General features: G+C 36.4%; 1 protein-coding gene across 1 annotated transcript in view; it reads left to right on the top strand.

The window, feature by feature from the left end:
- Positions 1–16,146, top strand: part of REV3L (REV3 like, DNA directed polymerase zeta catalytic subunit) — a 186,344-nt gene that overhangs the window by 74,710 nt on the left and 95,488 nt on the right. The window contains exons 3-5 of the mRNA XM_049771165.1: positions 2,625–2,699; positions 7,623–7,783; positions 11,614–11,704. Coding sequence (XP_049627122.1) covers positions 2,625–2,699; positions 7,623–7,783; positions 11,614–11,704 — 327 coding nt within the window. The remainder of the gene's footprint in view (positions 1–2,624; positions 2,700–7,622; positions 7,784–11,613; positions 11,705–16,146) is intronic.

The raw sequence follows: 16,146 nt of genomic DNA, 5'->3' as shown, positions 1-16,146 counted from the left end.
CAAGGCAAATGTCCTACACACTCGGTTGCACTGGTGAAAGGGGTGTTCTTTTTATATCTGAAATTCAACTTTAAACATGCTTATAATCATGGTGCTTAAGTAAAGATATTATTAAATAAATAAAAGGAAGACTGATTGGGTTTATCTGCTTAAAGATTTAACCAACTATAGACCACCTCTTGGGAAGATTCAGCATTTCTAATCTACAAATTCACTGTTTCTTGTTCCATCATCTCTGGAAATGATAAGTTTACGAATTAGAGGAATGCATATAGTTTCAATCCTGAAATGATAAAATGCAATCGTGTTTTTGCTTCTCTTTTTTCTGTTTCAGATGATGTCCTGAGAAAATTACAGCTTCAATATAATTAGGGTCCTGAAATAAAGCCATAATTGTTTTAAATCTCTTAAATTCTTATCTCTACAGTTTTTATAAGCTTCATTTGATTTGAATGTACAGCTGAAGTATATCTATGTCAATTGCTGAAATATGTAGTATATCTGTAAACATATCCATAAGGTCCTCAAATGTCTTTTTCTTTAACATTATTTTGCATAATGTTGATGAGAAAAAATAACCCTTATAGATGTTGATTGATGCTGTTATTTGAAAATGTGCTTTGTTGTCTGTAATTTATTTTAAGTTGTCATTTTGAGAAACAATGTTAAGATGTTACTAGCACAGTACTTCCCTTATCCATGGCTTTGCTTTCCATGGTATCAGTTAACCTGCACTCAACAGTGATCTTCATACAACAAGTGATTTTTATTTTTTGGAGGGGTTTTGGGGCCACACCCAGCGGTGCTAAGGGGTTACTCCTGGCTCTGCACTCAGAAATTGCTCCTGGAAGGCTTGAGGAACCATATGGGATGCCGGGAATCGAACTTGGGTCTGTCTTGGGTTGGCTGAGTGCAAGACAAATACCCTACCGCTATTATTTTGAAAGAGAAAAACTATTGATATAACTTTTGTTTTAGTATATTGTTAGAATTATTATTTTATTATCATTTAATTTATTATTGTGCCTTACTTAAAACTATAACTATCATAGGGTATATGTATAAGAAAAATAGTACTTATTAGGATTTGATATACTGGCATTTCCAGGCATCTACTATGGGTTTTAGAATGATCCCCAGTAGATAAGGGTAACACACACACGTGTACACACACTATACATATATATACATTACAGTAAGTTGTGTCTATCTGGGCCAGAAAGATCAGAGGGTAAAGCATTTATTTGCCTTGTACACTGCCAACTGAAGTTTCATTTCCATCACCCCACGTGGCCCCTGTGCTCATCAGAAGTGATTCCTAAGTACAGAGCACCTCTGACTGTGGCCCAAAACCTAAAAAAAAAAAAAGAAAGAAACTGCCTAAAGTTGTCTCTTTAAAGTATTATGAAATTAGGGGCCAGAGAGATAGCATGGAGGTAGGTCATTTGCCTTGTAATCAGAAGATCTGTGGTTTGAATCCTGGCATCCCATATGGTTCCCGAGCCTGCTAGGAACGGTTTCTGAGCATAGAGCCAGGAGTAACCCCTGAGCGCTGCTGGGTGTGACCCCCCAAAAAAGTATTATGAAATTAATAACACAAATAAAGTAATATTAATGTTGTGAGAGGACTTTGTTAATAAAGGGTTTTTAATTTATGATGGAAAAAAGTGGGGGAAGGTGTTTAAAAGATACCTGCTTTTCTCATATGTAATTAGCACAAAGAGAAAAGGCTGACTTTCATTGGAATCATAATGATTGAATTTAAAGTTTAGATAATTGTGCTAATTCTTTTGTTTGTAGTTTTTGAGTTTGTTTCTTTGTTGTCGTTGTTGTTTTTTTTCTTGCCCTTTTTGTTTTGAGGCCACACACAGCTGTGCTCAAGACTTATCCCTGGTTCTGTGCTTAAGAGATCATTTCTGATGGGCTCAAGGGACCAGATGGGAATGTCAGGGATCGATCCTGGGTCAGCTCAAAAGGAAGACAAGCAACTTACCTGCTGTACTATTTCTCTGGTCCTTTGTCCCTGGTTTTAAAGAAGTTATGTTTTCTCCTTTTCCCTTCTGTTGTTATGTTGAAAACCCAGGGTTGCCATGTGTTTGATTGCAGTGCTCACCCATTTAGTTGCTATGCTCACCCATGAGGTGCACCGAAGAGAATGCCCTTCTAACTGCTACTGTTGATCATATTCAAGCCCTCATGGGGGAAGGGAATGGGTAGGACATTCCCAGTGACAGAACTTGAGGCTTGCAAGACACTGAGCCTCAAAAGTATATTTTAAAATTGCTTCAAAAACAAGTGAACCATTTAGTATTGCATTTATTAATTTGTGGTTGGTTTATCTGAAAGGGTGATTTAAGGATCGATTGTGTTGTTGTTTGGTTTTAGGACACACTTAGCAGTACTCAGAGCTTACTCCTAGTGTGCCCAAGGGTCATTCCAGGTAGTGCTAAGGGGACCTTGAAATACAAGTGCCTTAATCTGTGTATTATCTCTGGCTCTATTTTTTTTTTAATACTAATTGTGAATAAGACTAAACTAGAACACTTAAGTCTTATTATAGTAATACATTGCTTTATTTCATCTCTGATGAAAATAATTTGAAATAATTTTTTCTTTTGTTACAGGCCTTTTTATGGTTATCATGAGAAGGAAAGACACTTTATGAAGATCTATCTTTATAATCCTGCAATGGTGAAAAGGTACAAAGATTAATAAATAAGCATTTCAGTAATTATTTCAGAATTATTTTAATAATGAAATCTTAGAAGATCTTTATAATTTATTGCAGCTTAAAAGAGACAGACCATTAATATGTACATATATGTGGACAGAATGGCCCATGGCTTAGACTTTAGAAAGGATATTTTAAGGATGAAGGACTTGAATTTTAGCCTCTGATCCTTTTCTGTCTTAGATTTAAAACATTTATGAAAATAGGTAAGAAAAGATGGTTCTGTTTTCTATCATCTTACTTTCCTGTTGGCCAGACAGATATGTTCAGTTACTAAGAGAAATTTGTTCCTCAATTTTAAAGCAAGGAAAGATGTTAGAGTGGGAAAGCTTCTTGGATAGCAGAATCCTGGTGACTCCTTATTAGATGTTAATGGAATTTTATATCTGGGATTTTCATTTATTTTAGTTATTTTACCACCACCCTTCATAGTAAGTTTGTCTGTTTATAACTTAATCTGTCAGTCATCTGGAACCCAAGTTATTGAAGAAAGGAGGAGCACATATACTGAAGACCAGAAATTTTCTAGGGTTGAAACCAAAGTGAGTGACAGACTAGAATAAAAGTTGCTTTGAATAAGTTGAATATTACTTTGTTAGAAGTTTTCTCTTGGCCACTAAGTAAGTTCTAAAAAGAAACTTTTGGTAAGATACTTATTTGATGTTTCCCCAGTGTAATTTCAGGCAGCATGCAGAGCTACACAAGCTACTTTGAATAAACTTTATAATTTATATTAGACTGATCACTTTGCTCAACACAGCCCTAGTTCCATTGATTATTCACTTTTTTGAGGAACCAGTGAATCAGTATTTTTCTCTTTAATCTTACACTAAAATTACCCACAAACAATTTTTTATTTCATAGGTATCAAAGCAGTTTCCCAGGACAAGATTTTAGAAACATGTTTGTGATTTGCAATTTAGTGTCCTGTTATGGTTACTTTCAATGAAATATTGGCCCTATTTCTTTTGCTGAAATTTGTGGCTGTTTTTTTTTTTTCTCACCATGACCACCTTATAAGGGTTTTTCTGCTTGATAAGTGGGTGGAGATAGGAAATGGATGCTAATTGCACTAATGGGACTGTAGTTACACATCCATGCATGGTTTGAGTTTCTGTCAGATATAGCTTCTTTAGTGTGAGGTTATAGTATAGAAATCTCACCAACACTTAAGTTCAGTATTCCAGCAGCAGTGGGTTTAAAGTTCTAGTACCATCCATGCCTTACGGGAAGCTCTACCGCACCACCTGTTACTGGAACTGAACTGGATGAATTTGATAAATTGAGTGGGAGCAATTGAGTGGATGGAAGGCCTGAGGGATCCTGGGGTTGGACAACTTTTTATATCTAAGATAGCTTCTTTATTTACAAAGGGGAATAATAGTATACTAAGTTTTCAGTAAAAACTATTTTAGATGAAATATTTAAAGTACCTAACTTGATGCATAGAATGGACTTCTGGAATTTTTTTCACTCATGATAACAACCTCTTTTGGCCAAGATATTTTTGTACATTGGACAAATGTATATATAAAATGTGTAGATCAAAGATTTATTGGTAATCATAATTTTGTTTTTAAATGAATTTCAGTTTTGGTTTTTGGGCCATATGCACCCATAGTACTCAGGATTACTCTTGGCTCTGTACAAAGGAATTATTCCTTTAGCCCAGGGGACTAAATGCCAGGAATAAAAGCCTGAGCACTTCTGGGTGAGGCCCAATGAAAATTGAAAAATAAAAAAATGTAAAAATCACTCCTTAAATATGTGTGTCTCAAAAATCTTAGCTGTTTTTTGTTGTGTTAATGAAATTATTCATCTCTTTATCTTTCAGTACTACTTATTTTCATTCTTTTCTTGGAGGGTAGGTACACTCTTTAAGAAGTGCTCCAGAAGAGACTCGAACCCAGAGTGGGTTTCGTCCAGCATCTTGCCATTGTCCTTCACCCTGACCCTTGTCACTGTTTCCATCCTCAAAGCTGAAATATTTTTTAAGCTAAAAAAAAAAAGAAGTGCTCCAGAAGTTCAGACATGCAAAATGTATGCCTTAACCCCTCTTATTATGTCTTTATAGCCCTTCATTTCTATTATTTTCTTAGAAATTAAAAGAAATAGCAAAATGGGAAAAATGCTTGCCCTGTGTGTGGCCATTACAATTTCTATCCTCTGTACCACACATGGTCTCCCAAGCATTGCCAGGAATGATCCTTGTGCACAGAACTCTACCTAAACGATCCATTCAATACATATGACCTCATATTAATCTAAGTTTACTTTTAATCCTCCAAAAAGCTGAAGCAAATCTTATTCTTAAAATTTTCTTACTTCATTGATGCAGTGCTACAGCTTTTTAAGATTTCTAGGGGTTGGGGAGAAGACTAAAAGGACTGAAGCCTGGCATACACCAAGGGTCTTGGTTTGAACTTCCAGCACCAAGTAGCCACCCAGGCACCACTCTAGTAACCCCTTAAAAATAAAAACAGTGAAAGAATTCTAGACATCAGCCTAATTTTCTTACTTTTTATGTTTAGTCACCAAGACCTATTTTATTCCTTAGGTATCTTTTTTATTTTTGTTTTTATTTTGGGCCACCCAGTAGTGCTTAGGGCTTCCTAATGGCTCTGCACTCTGGAGTCACTCCTGGTGGTGCTCAGGGGACCGACCATATAGGATGCCAGGGATTGAACCTGGGTCAACCACATGCAAGGCAAGCACCTTTATTCACTTTATTATCATTCTGGCCCCTCTATAACTTTATTTTTAATCAGCACTTTTTTTTTTTTTAACAAAGCCTTTTCTGATTGCTTCTTGTCTTGTACATTTTCTAGCTACCTGATCATTTTATTTAGTTCAGATAATTCTGTTTACTTCTCAGGCAAATTGTGCCTGTTTAGATATCTTACTAGGTTCCCCATGCTTTTGAAATTTTTTATAATTATAACATAAATTATAATATATTATAATTAAAATTAAAAATGATGTTTGTATTGTATTTGAAGGATGGTTTCCCAAGTGGTACTTAGAAGATCATGGGACATCCCTTTTTGATTATATTCAGGCAATGGTTCCTGACGTACATAGGGAGGCCTATGTACCAGCCTTTCCTTTTTGTAATTGGGGCCCTTTAGGACTATACCCAGCAATGCTCAAAGTACCATGTGATATCAGGAATCTAACTGGGATTAGCCACATACAAAACATGCATCTTAACCACGGTACTCTCTCTAGTCCTGATCTGTTAGAATTTAAAAAAAAAAATTATTTTATTTTTCTGATTGGTTTTGTTATTGCTGCTCCAGCCCACATTCTTACATGTTCTTACATATTAATTGGTTTCTGTTTCTAAACAAGCCACACTTTTTCATGTCTATGTATGTCTCGTCATGTCTATCTGCAATGTGAAATACTTAGTCTAGAAAAAAATGTACCTCCAGTTTGTTTTTTAAATGCCCTAGCTTAGAGACTTCTCATTAAGAAGATTTTGTAGAGGGCCCGGAGAGATAGCACAGCATGTTTGCCTTGCAAGCAGCCGATCCAGGACCAAAGGTGGTTGGTTCGAATCCCGGTGTCCCATATGGTCCCCCGTGCCTGCCAGGAGCTATTTCTGAGCAGACAGCCAGGAGTAACCCCTGAGCACCGCTGGGTGTGACCCAAAAACCAAAAAAAAAAAAAAAAAGAAGATTTTGTAGAAATCACTTTTGCACCTCTATTTGATTGATTACCCTTATAAACATATTTATACTTCTTACATAAACCTTATACTATTTACAATTGTCATTTTTGTGGATTCCCTTGATATGTTTTTCTTGCCTTATAGCTATGGCATGTACTTCCGGTACTATGTTGAATAGAAATTTTAAGAGTGGTGACCTTATCTTGTGCCAGATACTAGAGAAAAGCACTAAAAGCACTAAAAGAAAATAACAAAAGACTTCATAAATTAATAAAAGTTGGGCATCTGACTCCATGGTAGAGAACTTACCTTGCATGTGTAAGACCCTGAGTTCTATACCAGCACCAAATTATACCACAATTATTGATACGACCCTAAAACAAGTAAAGAAAACCTTAAATAAAATTTATTGGTCACTGTGAAATTACAAGTTTATTTGTGATTGAGTTTGTTTTTGTTTTTGGGCCTCACCTGGCGGTGCTCAGGGGTGACTCCTGGCTGTCTGCTCAGAAATAGCTCCTGGCAGTCACGGAGGACCATATGGGACACCGGGATTTGAACCAACCACCTTTGGTCCTGGATCGGCTGCTTGTGTGATTGGGTTTTATGCATATACTATTTCAATGCCAACATCAGTTACTTCATTAGTATTTACTTCCTTCCAAAAATACACACACACACACACACACACACACACACACACACACACACACACACACGACTTTGCACTTACTAGTCAGGCACAGAAAAACTGAAACTTTTGATTTCAGGGCTGGAATGATGGCTCAGTGGGTAGGGCGATTGCCTTGCATGCAGCCAATCGGGGTTTGAGCCCCAGAATCCCATATGGGTCCCTGAGTCTGACAGGAGTGATTTCTGAATGCAGAGCCAGGAGTAACCACAGAGCATCACCAGGTGTGTCCCAAAACAAACAAAAAACTTCAGATTTTTTTCTGGGGCCAGGGTGATAGTAGAACACTTACCTTACATATGGTCAATTATGGTTAACTCCAGTCTCCCACCTGTCTCTTGTGCCCACCAGGAATGATCCCTGAGTACTTGGGTATGGCCCTAAATAAATAAATTTTTACCTTTGTTTCTGACAAGATGTTTTCAGTAAAATTTAAGTGGTAATATTAGTGTGACATGTTCTATTCTCTTATAACCATTGTTTTAATATTTTAAGAAACATAATTCTTTAACTTTTTTTTAATTTAGGATATGTGAGCTTTTACAAAGTGGAGCCATAATGAATAAATTTTACCAGCCTCATGAAGCACATATTCCCTACCTCCTACAGCTCTTCATTGACTACAATCTGTATGGAATGAATTTAATAAATCTGGCTGCTGTCAAGTTTCGAAAGGCAAGAAGGAAAAGTAAGATAAATTTCGCAAGTTTACCCTATTTGCCAGAGTATAAGATGACTTTTGAAACGAAAAAAAGTCAACTGAATATCAGGAGTTGTCTTATATGCCGAGTATATCCCAAAAAACGTCTCGATATGCCGCTAAACAAAAATCATCTGGATATTGCCACGAAACGAATTTTCCAACTTGATCCTGCACTAATCACTGCAAGGCTGCTCAGACCGCCTCTCTATCTCAGCCAATCCAAGCAGGCTTTTGATGCATGCAAATTAGACAATGTTCTGTACCCGAATCTACATTGTCAAAAGCCTGCTCAAATGGGCCAGAGTCAGAGAGCAAGTCTATTACAGTATACCCTTTGAACCTTTGCTTGTTGTGATTGGCTCACTGTGGTACATACAGTTGCAGCACAGGAACATTCTGTCTTATACAGCGAATATAGGCCTAAACCTCTGTTTTAACTATAAAATTAGGGGGTCGTCTTATATGCGGGCAAATATGGTATATTAATGCTTTTGAAGCAAGTGTTGTATAATTTGGGGGGATTGGGGTTAGGGGGTTGGGCTATTTCCAACAGTTCTCAAGGGCTATTTCTAACTTTGTGTTCATAATGACCACTGGCAGTGCTCAGGGGAGACCATATGTGATACAAGGGATTTGAACCAGGACGACAGCCCAAACAACCATGTGCAAGGCTGGTGTCACCTCCTCTTTTATCCCTCCTCTTCTACCCATGTGTTGTGTAATTCATTATGTATAGAATAATGCATATTTAAAATTGTTTGTTAAAGCCCACACCATATTTTAAGAAATTATTCATATCTGAAGTTTAGAAATACTATGTTCTACCACCAAGTGTCTTATTTCCTTTCTAGGATTACCAGTTTCCTCTACCCACCCCACTCTTATCACCAGCCCAACACCTGGAAAGGCACATTTCAAGTTTGGTTTTAAAGCATGGATCTTTTGTTCTAAGTTTTTTTGACTTTGGTTTGAATATTATCTATACCACTCTTTTATACCATCTGTGTCAGTGGTCCTCAAACTATGGCCTGCGGGCCACATATTGTATTTGTATCTGTTTTGTTTCTTCATTGCAAAATAAGATATATGCAGTGTGCATAAGAATTCGTTCATAAGTTTTGTTTTTACTATAGTCAGACCCTCCAGTGGTCTGAGGGACAGTGAACTGGCCCCCTGTTTAAAAAGTTTGAGGACCCCTGATATGTACTTGATCCCTGCTCTTAATTGGTTCCCATCTATCTCTTCTTTCCTCTTCAATTTCTTCCTTCTTTGCCCTCCATATACTCTAGGGCCATTTTTTTCAAACATTGCATTTTTTTGGGGATTTTGGGCCACACCCGGCGGTGCTCAGGGGTTACTCCTGGCTGTCTGCTCAGAAATAGCTCCTGGCAGGCACGGGGGACCATATGGGACACGGAGATTCGAACCAACCACCTTTGGTCCTGGATCGGCTGCTTGCAAGGCAAACACCACTGTGCTATCTCTCCGTAAACATTGCATTTTTGTCATAATACATAATTAGAAATTCTGAGTGATGTAAAGAATGAAAAGCTAAGTAACGTTAGACTTGATAGGTTAAGGATTTCAGAGGAGAATTTTGCAATAATTTATTATCATATTGTCATAATTGCTAGAAGTAAAAGCTACTAGATATCTTTTAACAAATTTTAGCTTTTTTTGTCTTTAGTTTGCCTTTGGGTTTTTCTGTTTTTTACTTCTCCCATTTAGTTAATAGTCAGGAGGTTGTTTTATTTCCCTAATCAGCTAGGTTAATAGGGCTAGTCTTCTTGCTGAAAACTATTTAAAGCATAGGTAAGTAATTTTGTTTTGTTTTTATGTTAAATGTGTCACAGCAACTTAAAATTAATGAAGGATAGTGTCTGAGGACAAAATTATTATATAGATATTTCTAACCAGACCCATGTGGGTCATAGGCATACATGCAAAGACTTACCAGACTTCTGGAAGAAAATAATTACTTTTTAAACTAGTTTGGCAACAAGATTTAAGACCTGACACAAAAGCATGATCCATGCTTTTTTGAAAAAGTTCATGTTGAATTTCATCAAAATTAAGAGTTGTGCTGTGTGAAAAATTCTTCTAGGAAAATAAAATGGGAAGAAATATTTACCAATTATATATCTGATAAAGGATATGTACTTGCTATAGTTAAAGAATCTTAAAGTCAACAGTGAGTGTACAACCCACTTAAACATTGCCAGAGATTGTACAGTGAGTTACATGTTTTAAATAGAGCGGAGTAGGGTTCAGTCCACTTTATGGTTCCCGAGCCCTGTCAGGACTGATCCTTGAATACAAAGACAGAAATAAACAATAAGCATAGCTGAGTGTGACCCAAAATATAAGCAAAATTGCCAGAAGACCTGAACAGACACTTTACTAAAGAAGTTACAAGGATGGCTAGTACATGGAAATATTATTTAAGTATTGTATAATTTGTTTGTTTATAAATAAATGGGAAACGTAAACTGAAGCCTTAAAGATACTACAATTACATATACACTATAGAATGGCTTAAAAGAGAATAATTAACAACAACAAGAAATGCTGGTGAAGATATGACACCAAAGCAGCTATCATTCTTTGCCAAAAAAGGAATATAAACTATGTGCTGCCACTTCTGAAGACTACTCAGCAGTTTTTCATAGTAAAACAATTTATCATAAACACCAAATGACTTAAAGCTTATGTCTATCCCAAAACTTGTATTCAGTATTTATAGTAGGTTTTTTTTTTTATCATTCCTAAAAATCTAAGCCAAGATGTCTACTCAGCAGAGTGGTAGATAAATTAATTTAGCTATACAGTGGAATGCTATCAAAAAGCATCAATTTCATCAGACATTGAACATTTGTCCTTTATTACATATCACTAAGTGAAAGAAGGTATACGTAGAAGGCTACAATTTACTTGATTTCATCCTTTAGTAAAGCTATAAAAATGGAAAAATGAGTGTAGTTGTTGGGAAGAGGCTAGAGAAGAGTAACATAGGAAATTTTTTTTAATAAGGGAATTTTTATGGTGAAGTGAGCTATATGTGTATGGTCTGGAGGGGGCAGTATATAACTGCATTCATCAGATCCATAGGAAAATAAATACCTCACTATACCTTAAAATATTGGAGGCTAAGTATTTCCTTTGATGTAGATGAATTTTCCTGAACATGATATGATGAGAATGGTTCTTCACTCTGTTGTATTTTGTATAATTCCTAATGTATAGTCCATTTATGTAAATAACAGTATAAAACTCATTTGGGGGACATTTAAAGATTGGTTTGGTGGCCTCATAAAGTTCACTTGTGGAGCTGCACCATTTATATATATGAGGTGAGGTCTGGTGTGGGTGGGCCACAGAATTTTTCAGTCTTGTGATCAATCTACCTGAGACTACTCGGCAGCCTGATGTTGCTAATACTTTCTATGCAACTTTGTTTGAAATACTTTTTTAAACTGTATATATAAAAATATATATATACAATTTAAAAAAGCATTTTTTGTATAAAAAATTTTTTTTGTTTTTGGTTTTTGGTCACACCCGGCAGCACTCAGGGGTTACTCCTAACTCTATGCTCAGAAATTGCTTGTGGCATGCTTGGGGGACCATTTGGAATGCCGGGATTTGAACCACTGACCTTCTGCAAGCAAGGAAAACACCTTACCTCCATGCATCTCTCCAGCCCCGTAAAAAAAATTTTAAGATAGGATTTTAGAAACAATTCTAAGGTTATATATTATTTTACTTAAAATGTGATTATATGCAGCGCTTATCCACTTTTATCTTTATTTTCCTAGGTAATTCATTGCGTACAACTGGATCTTGCAAGGATCAGCTAACAGGGAGTTCTCTTACTTTATTTCGGTGGGAAGAGGATGAAATACCAAGGTTAGTTAATGATGCTAAAGAAAAAATTTAATTATCAATGATACCTCATTTGACTATGCTTAGAAATTACTCATTATCTTGATTTTAGTCTTACTTTATATGTTTTCATTAGATTTTTTTAATATTTTAGTGTCTTTGAAGTAGCATGGTTACAAAAGTGTTAATGTTTTGGGGGTTTCGTTGATTTTGGGACCACACAGTCATTGCTTGGGGTTCACTCCAGGCTCTGCTCAGAGATTATTAATGATGAACTTGGGGAGCCTTAGAAGGTTCTGGGGATCAAACCAAGGTTGACAGTATACAAGGCAAAAGCCCTGCCCACTCAAATGTTTTTAAGTAGTTTACTTTATTACTTTCAAGAGTTGACCAATTACAAACACACACACACGCACGCACGCACGCACGCACGCACGCCTGATCTATGGAACTGATAGAAAGGAAACAGTACTGGAGGAAAAGGGACACTTTGGTGTAGGGTTTGATATTGGAATATTGTATGCATAAACTATTACAAACACTATGGTAAATCAGTGTTTGGAAGTGGGGTAATTAAGGTGAACACAATTAAGTTAGAATTTATTCTAGATAGTCTCACTCATCTATGGGTTTTAAGAAAAATGAAAGACATTCTTACAATAATTTTCAGAGACAAAAGAGCTGAGGGCTGGAAGTTCCAGCTCACTACATGAAGCTCACCACAAAGAGTGATGAGTGCAGTTAGAGAAATAGCTACATTGAGAACTATAACAATGTGAATGAATGAGGGAAGTAGAAAGCCTGTCTAGAGTACAGGCGAGGAGGGAGATTTGGGACATTGGTGATGGGAATGTTGCACTGGTGAAGGGGGGTGTTCTTTACATGACTGAAACCCAACCACAATCCTGGTTGAAATCAAGGTGTTTAAAGATATTAATTAAAAATTATTCTAAAGAGATAGCTCCAGAGTCTGGAACATGAAAATCATAATTTCTCCAAGTGCTGTCAGGAGTGAACCCTGAGCGCTGCCAGATGTGACCCAAAGATAAAAATAAATTAGAATTAATTAAAAATATATTGATGGTATGTATCTATACATATATGTGTAGTGGGTATTTTTATACTTTAAGCATGCTTATATTGGATTAAATTGAAGAATTAATCATTTCAACAAGAATAAATGTTACAGTGAATACATTGTGAATACAAAGAATACATGTTAAAAGTTTTGCCATTTGGACTAGAGAGAATAGGGTGTAAAGTGCTTCCCTTGGCTATGGCTGACCCTGTTCCCTCTCTAGCACCACCAATATGAGTAACCCATGAGCACAGCCTGAGTATAGCCCCACCACCACTAAAATAAAAACAACAGATTTTTTTCTGGTGCCCTTAAATTTTGTCTTGTTTTTTTTTTTGGGGGGGGGGTGTCACAAAACAAAGCAACAAAGTTATAATAAAATGAGGAAGTGAGAGCACCCAAATTAACAGCTCTACTAACCTTATATGCTAGCTCATTATAAATCATCATGGAACATCAAGGTAAATTACCATGGGAATTTAGGACCATTTGCCAAGATTGTTAAATTCACAAGTTTTGCAATTACTGTACTATAGAAATCTCAACACTAGCCCATCACATGATTTAAAGAGAGGTTTAAAATGATAAATGTGTAGTTTTTGTCCTTGTGTCCTAAGTTATAGACATGCATATTTAAAATATGCTGATTTTTAATTACAATCATAATGCTTATCTGCTTTTCTTGGATGAGTAAAATTAATAGTATGCATGTATTTTCTTACTAAATTCTTTTTTTTTTTAATTTTTATTGTGACCAAAGTGCATTACAAATCTTTCACTGCATCATTTATGGTACATAGTGACAATGAGTGAGGGGCATTCCCACCACCAGTGGTATCCTCCCTCTGCCCCTATTCCCAGCATGCATCCCTACTCTACCCCCCAGTATGCCAGTGCAACTGGTCTCTACTTTACATTTTGTTGTAGATTGAGCATCCATTCCACCTTCATTGGAGATAAAAAGGATAAGAAAAAGGGGAGAAAAAAATTTGGTGACAACTACCAAAAAAAAAAAAAAAAGAAAAGAAAGAAAAATGGAAGAAAAAATTTAAAAAATGGACCCGGCAAATAAAAATAAAAATAAAACTCTAAATAATAACCACAAGTGTGAAAAAGAAAGAGAAAAGTAGAAGAGCAAAGAGAAGGAAAATAAAGTCAAAAACTAAGAAATCAAAACAAAACAAGAAAAAGTATGGGTGCTGGAGTGGTAGGGTTTGGTGTTCCCCCCACTTTTTTTTTTTTTTTTTTTTTTTTTTTTTTTTTTTGCGCATAGGCACAGTAAGCATTGGGGAAGAAAGGGAATTCCCGTGGCCTACTAAATTCTTAACTTTTTCTATTTACTATATAAACTAAAATCTATTCCTGAAATCTTTCTTTCTTTTGGAATAGCTCCTTTTCTAATTGTCTGAAGTATTGTAATGAAGGCAAAAGCAGTTAAGCTTTTGCTTAATGAAATTAAGCTTGGTTGTAGCTTTTAATGTTATAGTTTCCTTTGTCACAAATGTGTGACTCCTGAAAATGTCACCCTTAACATTTACAGTATAATTCTTTAAAAATTGTGGATTTTTGGTATAAAAACAAGACTTGATTATAAACTATTTTTAATTCATAGAATAGTTGTCTTTGTTAAAATCTGTGGAGAAAAAAACTTTACATGGAAAATAAAATTTATATTTTGGTTTTGTGGCCATACCCAGTGGTGCTCAGGGGCTATTTCCTGCTCTATATGTAGGAGTCAGTGCCAGTAGTGCTCAGTGAAACCAATGGGATGCCAGTGATCATTCCTCACAGGCTTCCCTCATGAGGTATGAGCATACCCTTTTGAGCTATCTCTCAAGTGTTCCCTGTGGAGATCATTTTTGGAAAGTGACAAAGTTTATATTGTAATAAGTTGGTGTACTTCTTTTGTCAATGATATTTACATGTATTAAAATTCTTTTTTGTTTTGGGGCCACACCCAGTGATGTTCTAGGGTTACTCCTGGCTATGTGCTCAGAAATCGTCCCTGGCTTGCAGAACCATATGGGATGTCAGGGGAATCTAAGGTCCATCCTATGTTAGCACGTGCAAGGCAAAACACCTACTGCCTGTCCACTGCTCTGGACCCGGTATTAAAACTCTTATGGCAACAGTTTTCCCTCAGGATTTCTTTAGAATAGATATGAAAAATAAGATTTTGTTTATATGTTTCTCTTGAAATACAAAAAAAAAATGTTCACCAGCAGAGCACATGCTTTTTGTGAAACTCTGAGTTCAATTCTAGAGCCGCAAAACATTAACTCCCCCTTCCATCATTCGTGTTACTTTAATTAAAAAAAAAGAAAGATATATATTCAGGGTCCAAAGCAAATAGCACAGTATGAAAAGCATTTTTCCTTGCATATGGACATCCCAGATTCAATCCCTAGCATTTCTTATGGTCCTCCTAGGAGCCCAAAAACACAATGCTGAAATGTCCTCTTCATTCCTATGTTCATTGCAGGACTATTCACAACAGCCAAATTCTGGAAATAATTCAAAGTACCCAAGAACAGATAAGTGGATTAAGAAACTATGGTACATATACTATGGAATATAACACAGAGAAAATGAATTCATTAATTTTCTTATATATGGATTAATATGGATGGTATTATGCTGAAAGAATTGAGACAGAGAGCAAGAGATAGACATAGAATTAATTGCACTCATGCCGGAGAAATAGCACAGCGGTAGGGTGTTTACTTTGTAAGCAAGCCAATCCAGGATGGACGGTAGTTCGAATTCAGCATCCCATATGGTCCCCATGCCTGCCAGGAGTGATTTCTGAGCGCAGAGCCGGGAGTAATCCCTGAGCATGGGTGGGCATGACCCCCCCCCAAAAAAAAAAGGAAAAGAAAGAAAGAAGAAACGAATTCATTTGTGGGATATTAAAAAATGATAATAATCAGAGACAATAAAGAAAAGGGCCAGAAGGACCAATCCAGTCACAGAAAGCTTGCCACAAAAAAACAAAGGAAGGGCCGGAGTGATAGCACAGGGTTAGTGCATTTGTCTTTCACATGAATGATCCAGAATGGACCTCGGTTCGATCCCTGGTGTCCCATATGGTCCCCCAAGCCAGAAGCAATTGCTGAGCATATAGACAGGAGTAGCCCTTGAGCATCATTGGGTGAGGCCCCAAAACAACAAAACCAACAAGGAAGGTGGGGCACAAATTACTTTGTTTTACCACATATTTCCGCATTTTTCTATAAAACTAGGAAGAAAGGAATAAAGGCTGAGGTTAGATGCCAAGTGGTCTGGGATGCATTGGTGGGGAATAAAAGATCAAGTCAAAGTGAATAACAATAGAATCAAGGGACTTAAACTTTAACAATCTAAACTTAAATGGGCCTGTTACACTGGC

Source organism: Suncus etruscus, chromosome 4, assembly GCF_024139225.1.
Source record: "Suncus etruscus isolate mSunEtr1 chromosome 4, mSunEtr1.pri.cur, whole genome shotgun sequence".
Classification (NCBI taxonomy): Eukaryota; Metazoa; Chordata; class Mammalia; order Eulipotyphla; family Soricidae; genus Suncus; species Suncus etruscus.
The sequence above is the reverse complement of the archived record's forward strand: the minus strand, read 5'-3'. Positions and strand labels throughout refer to the sequence as shown.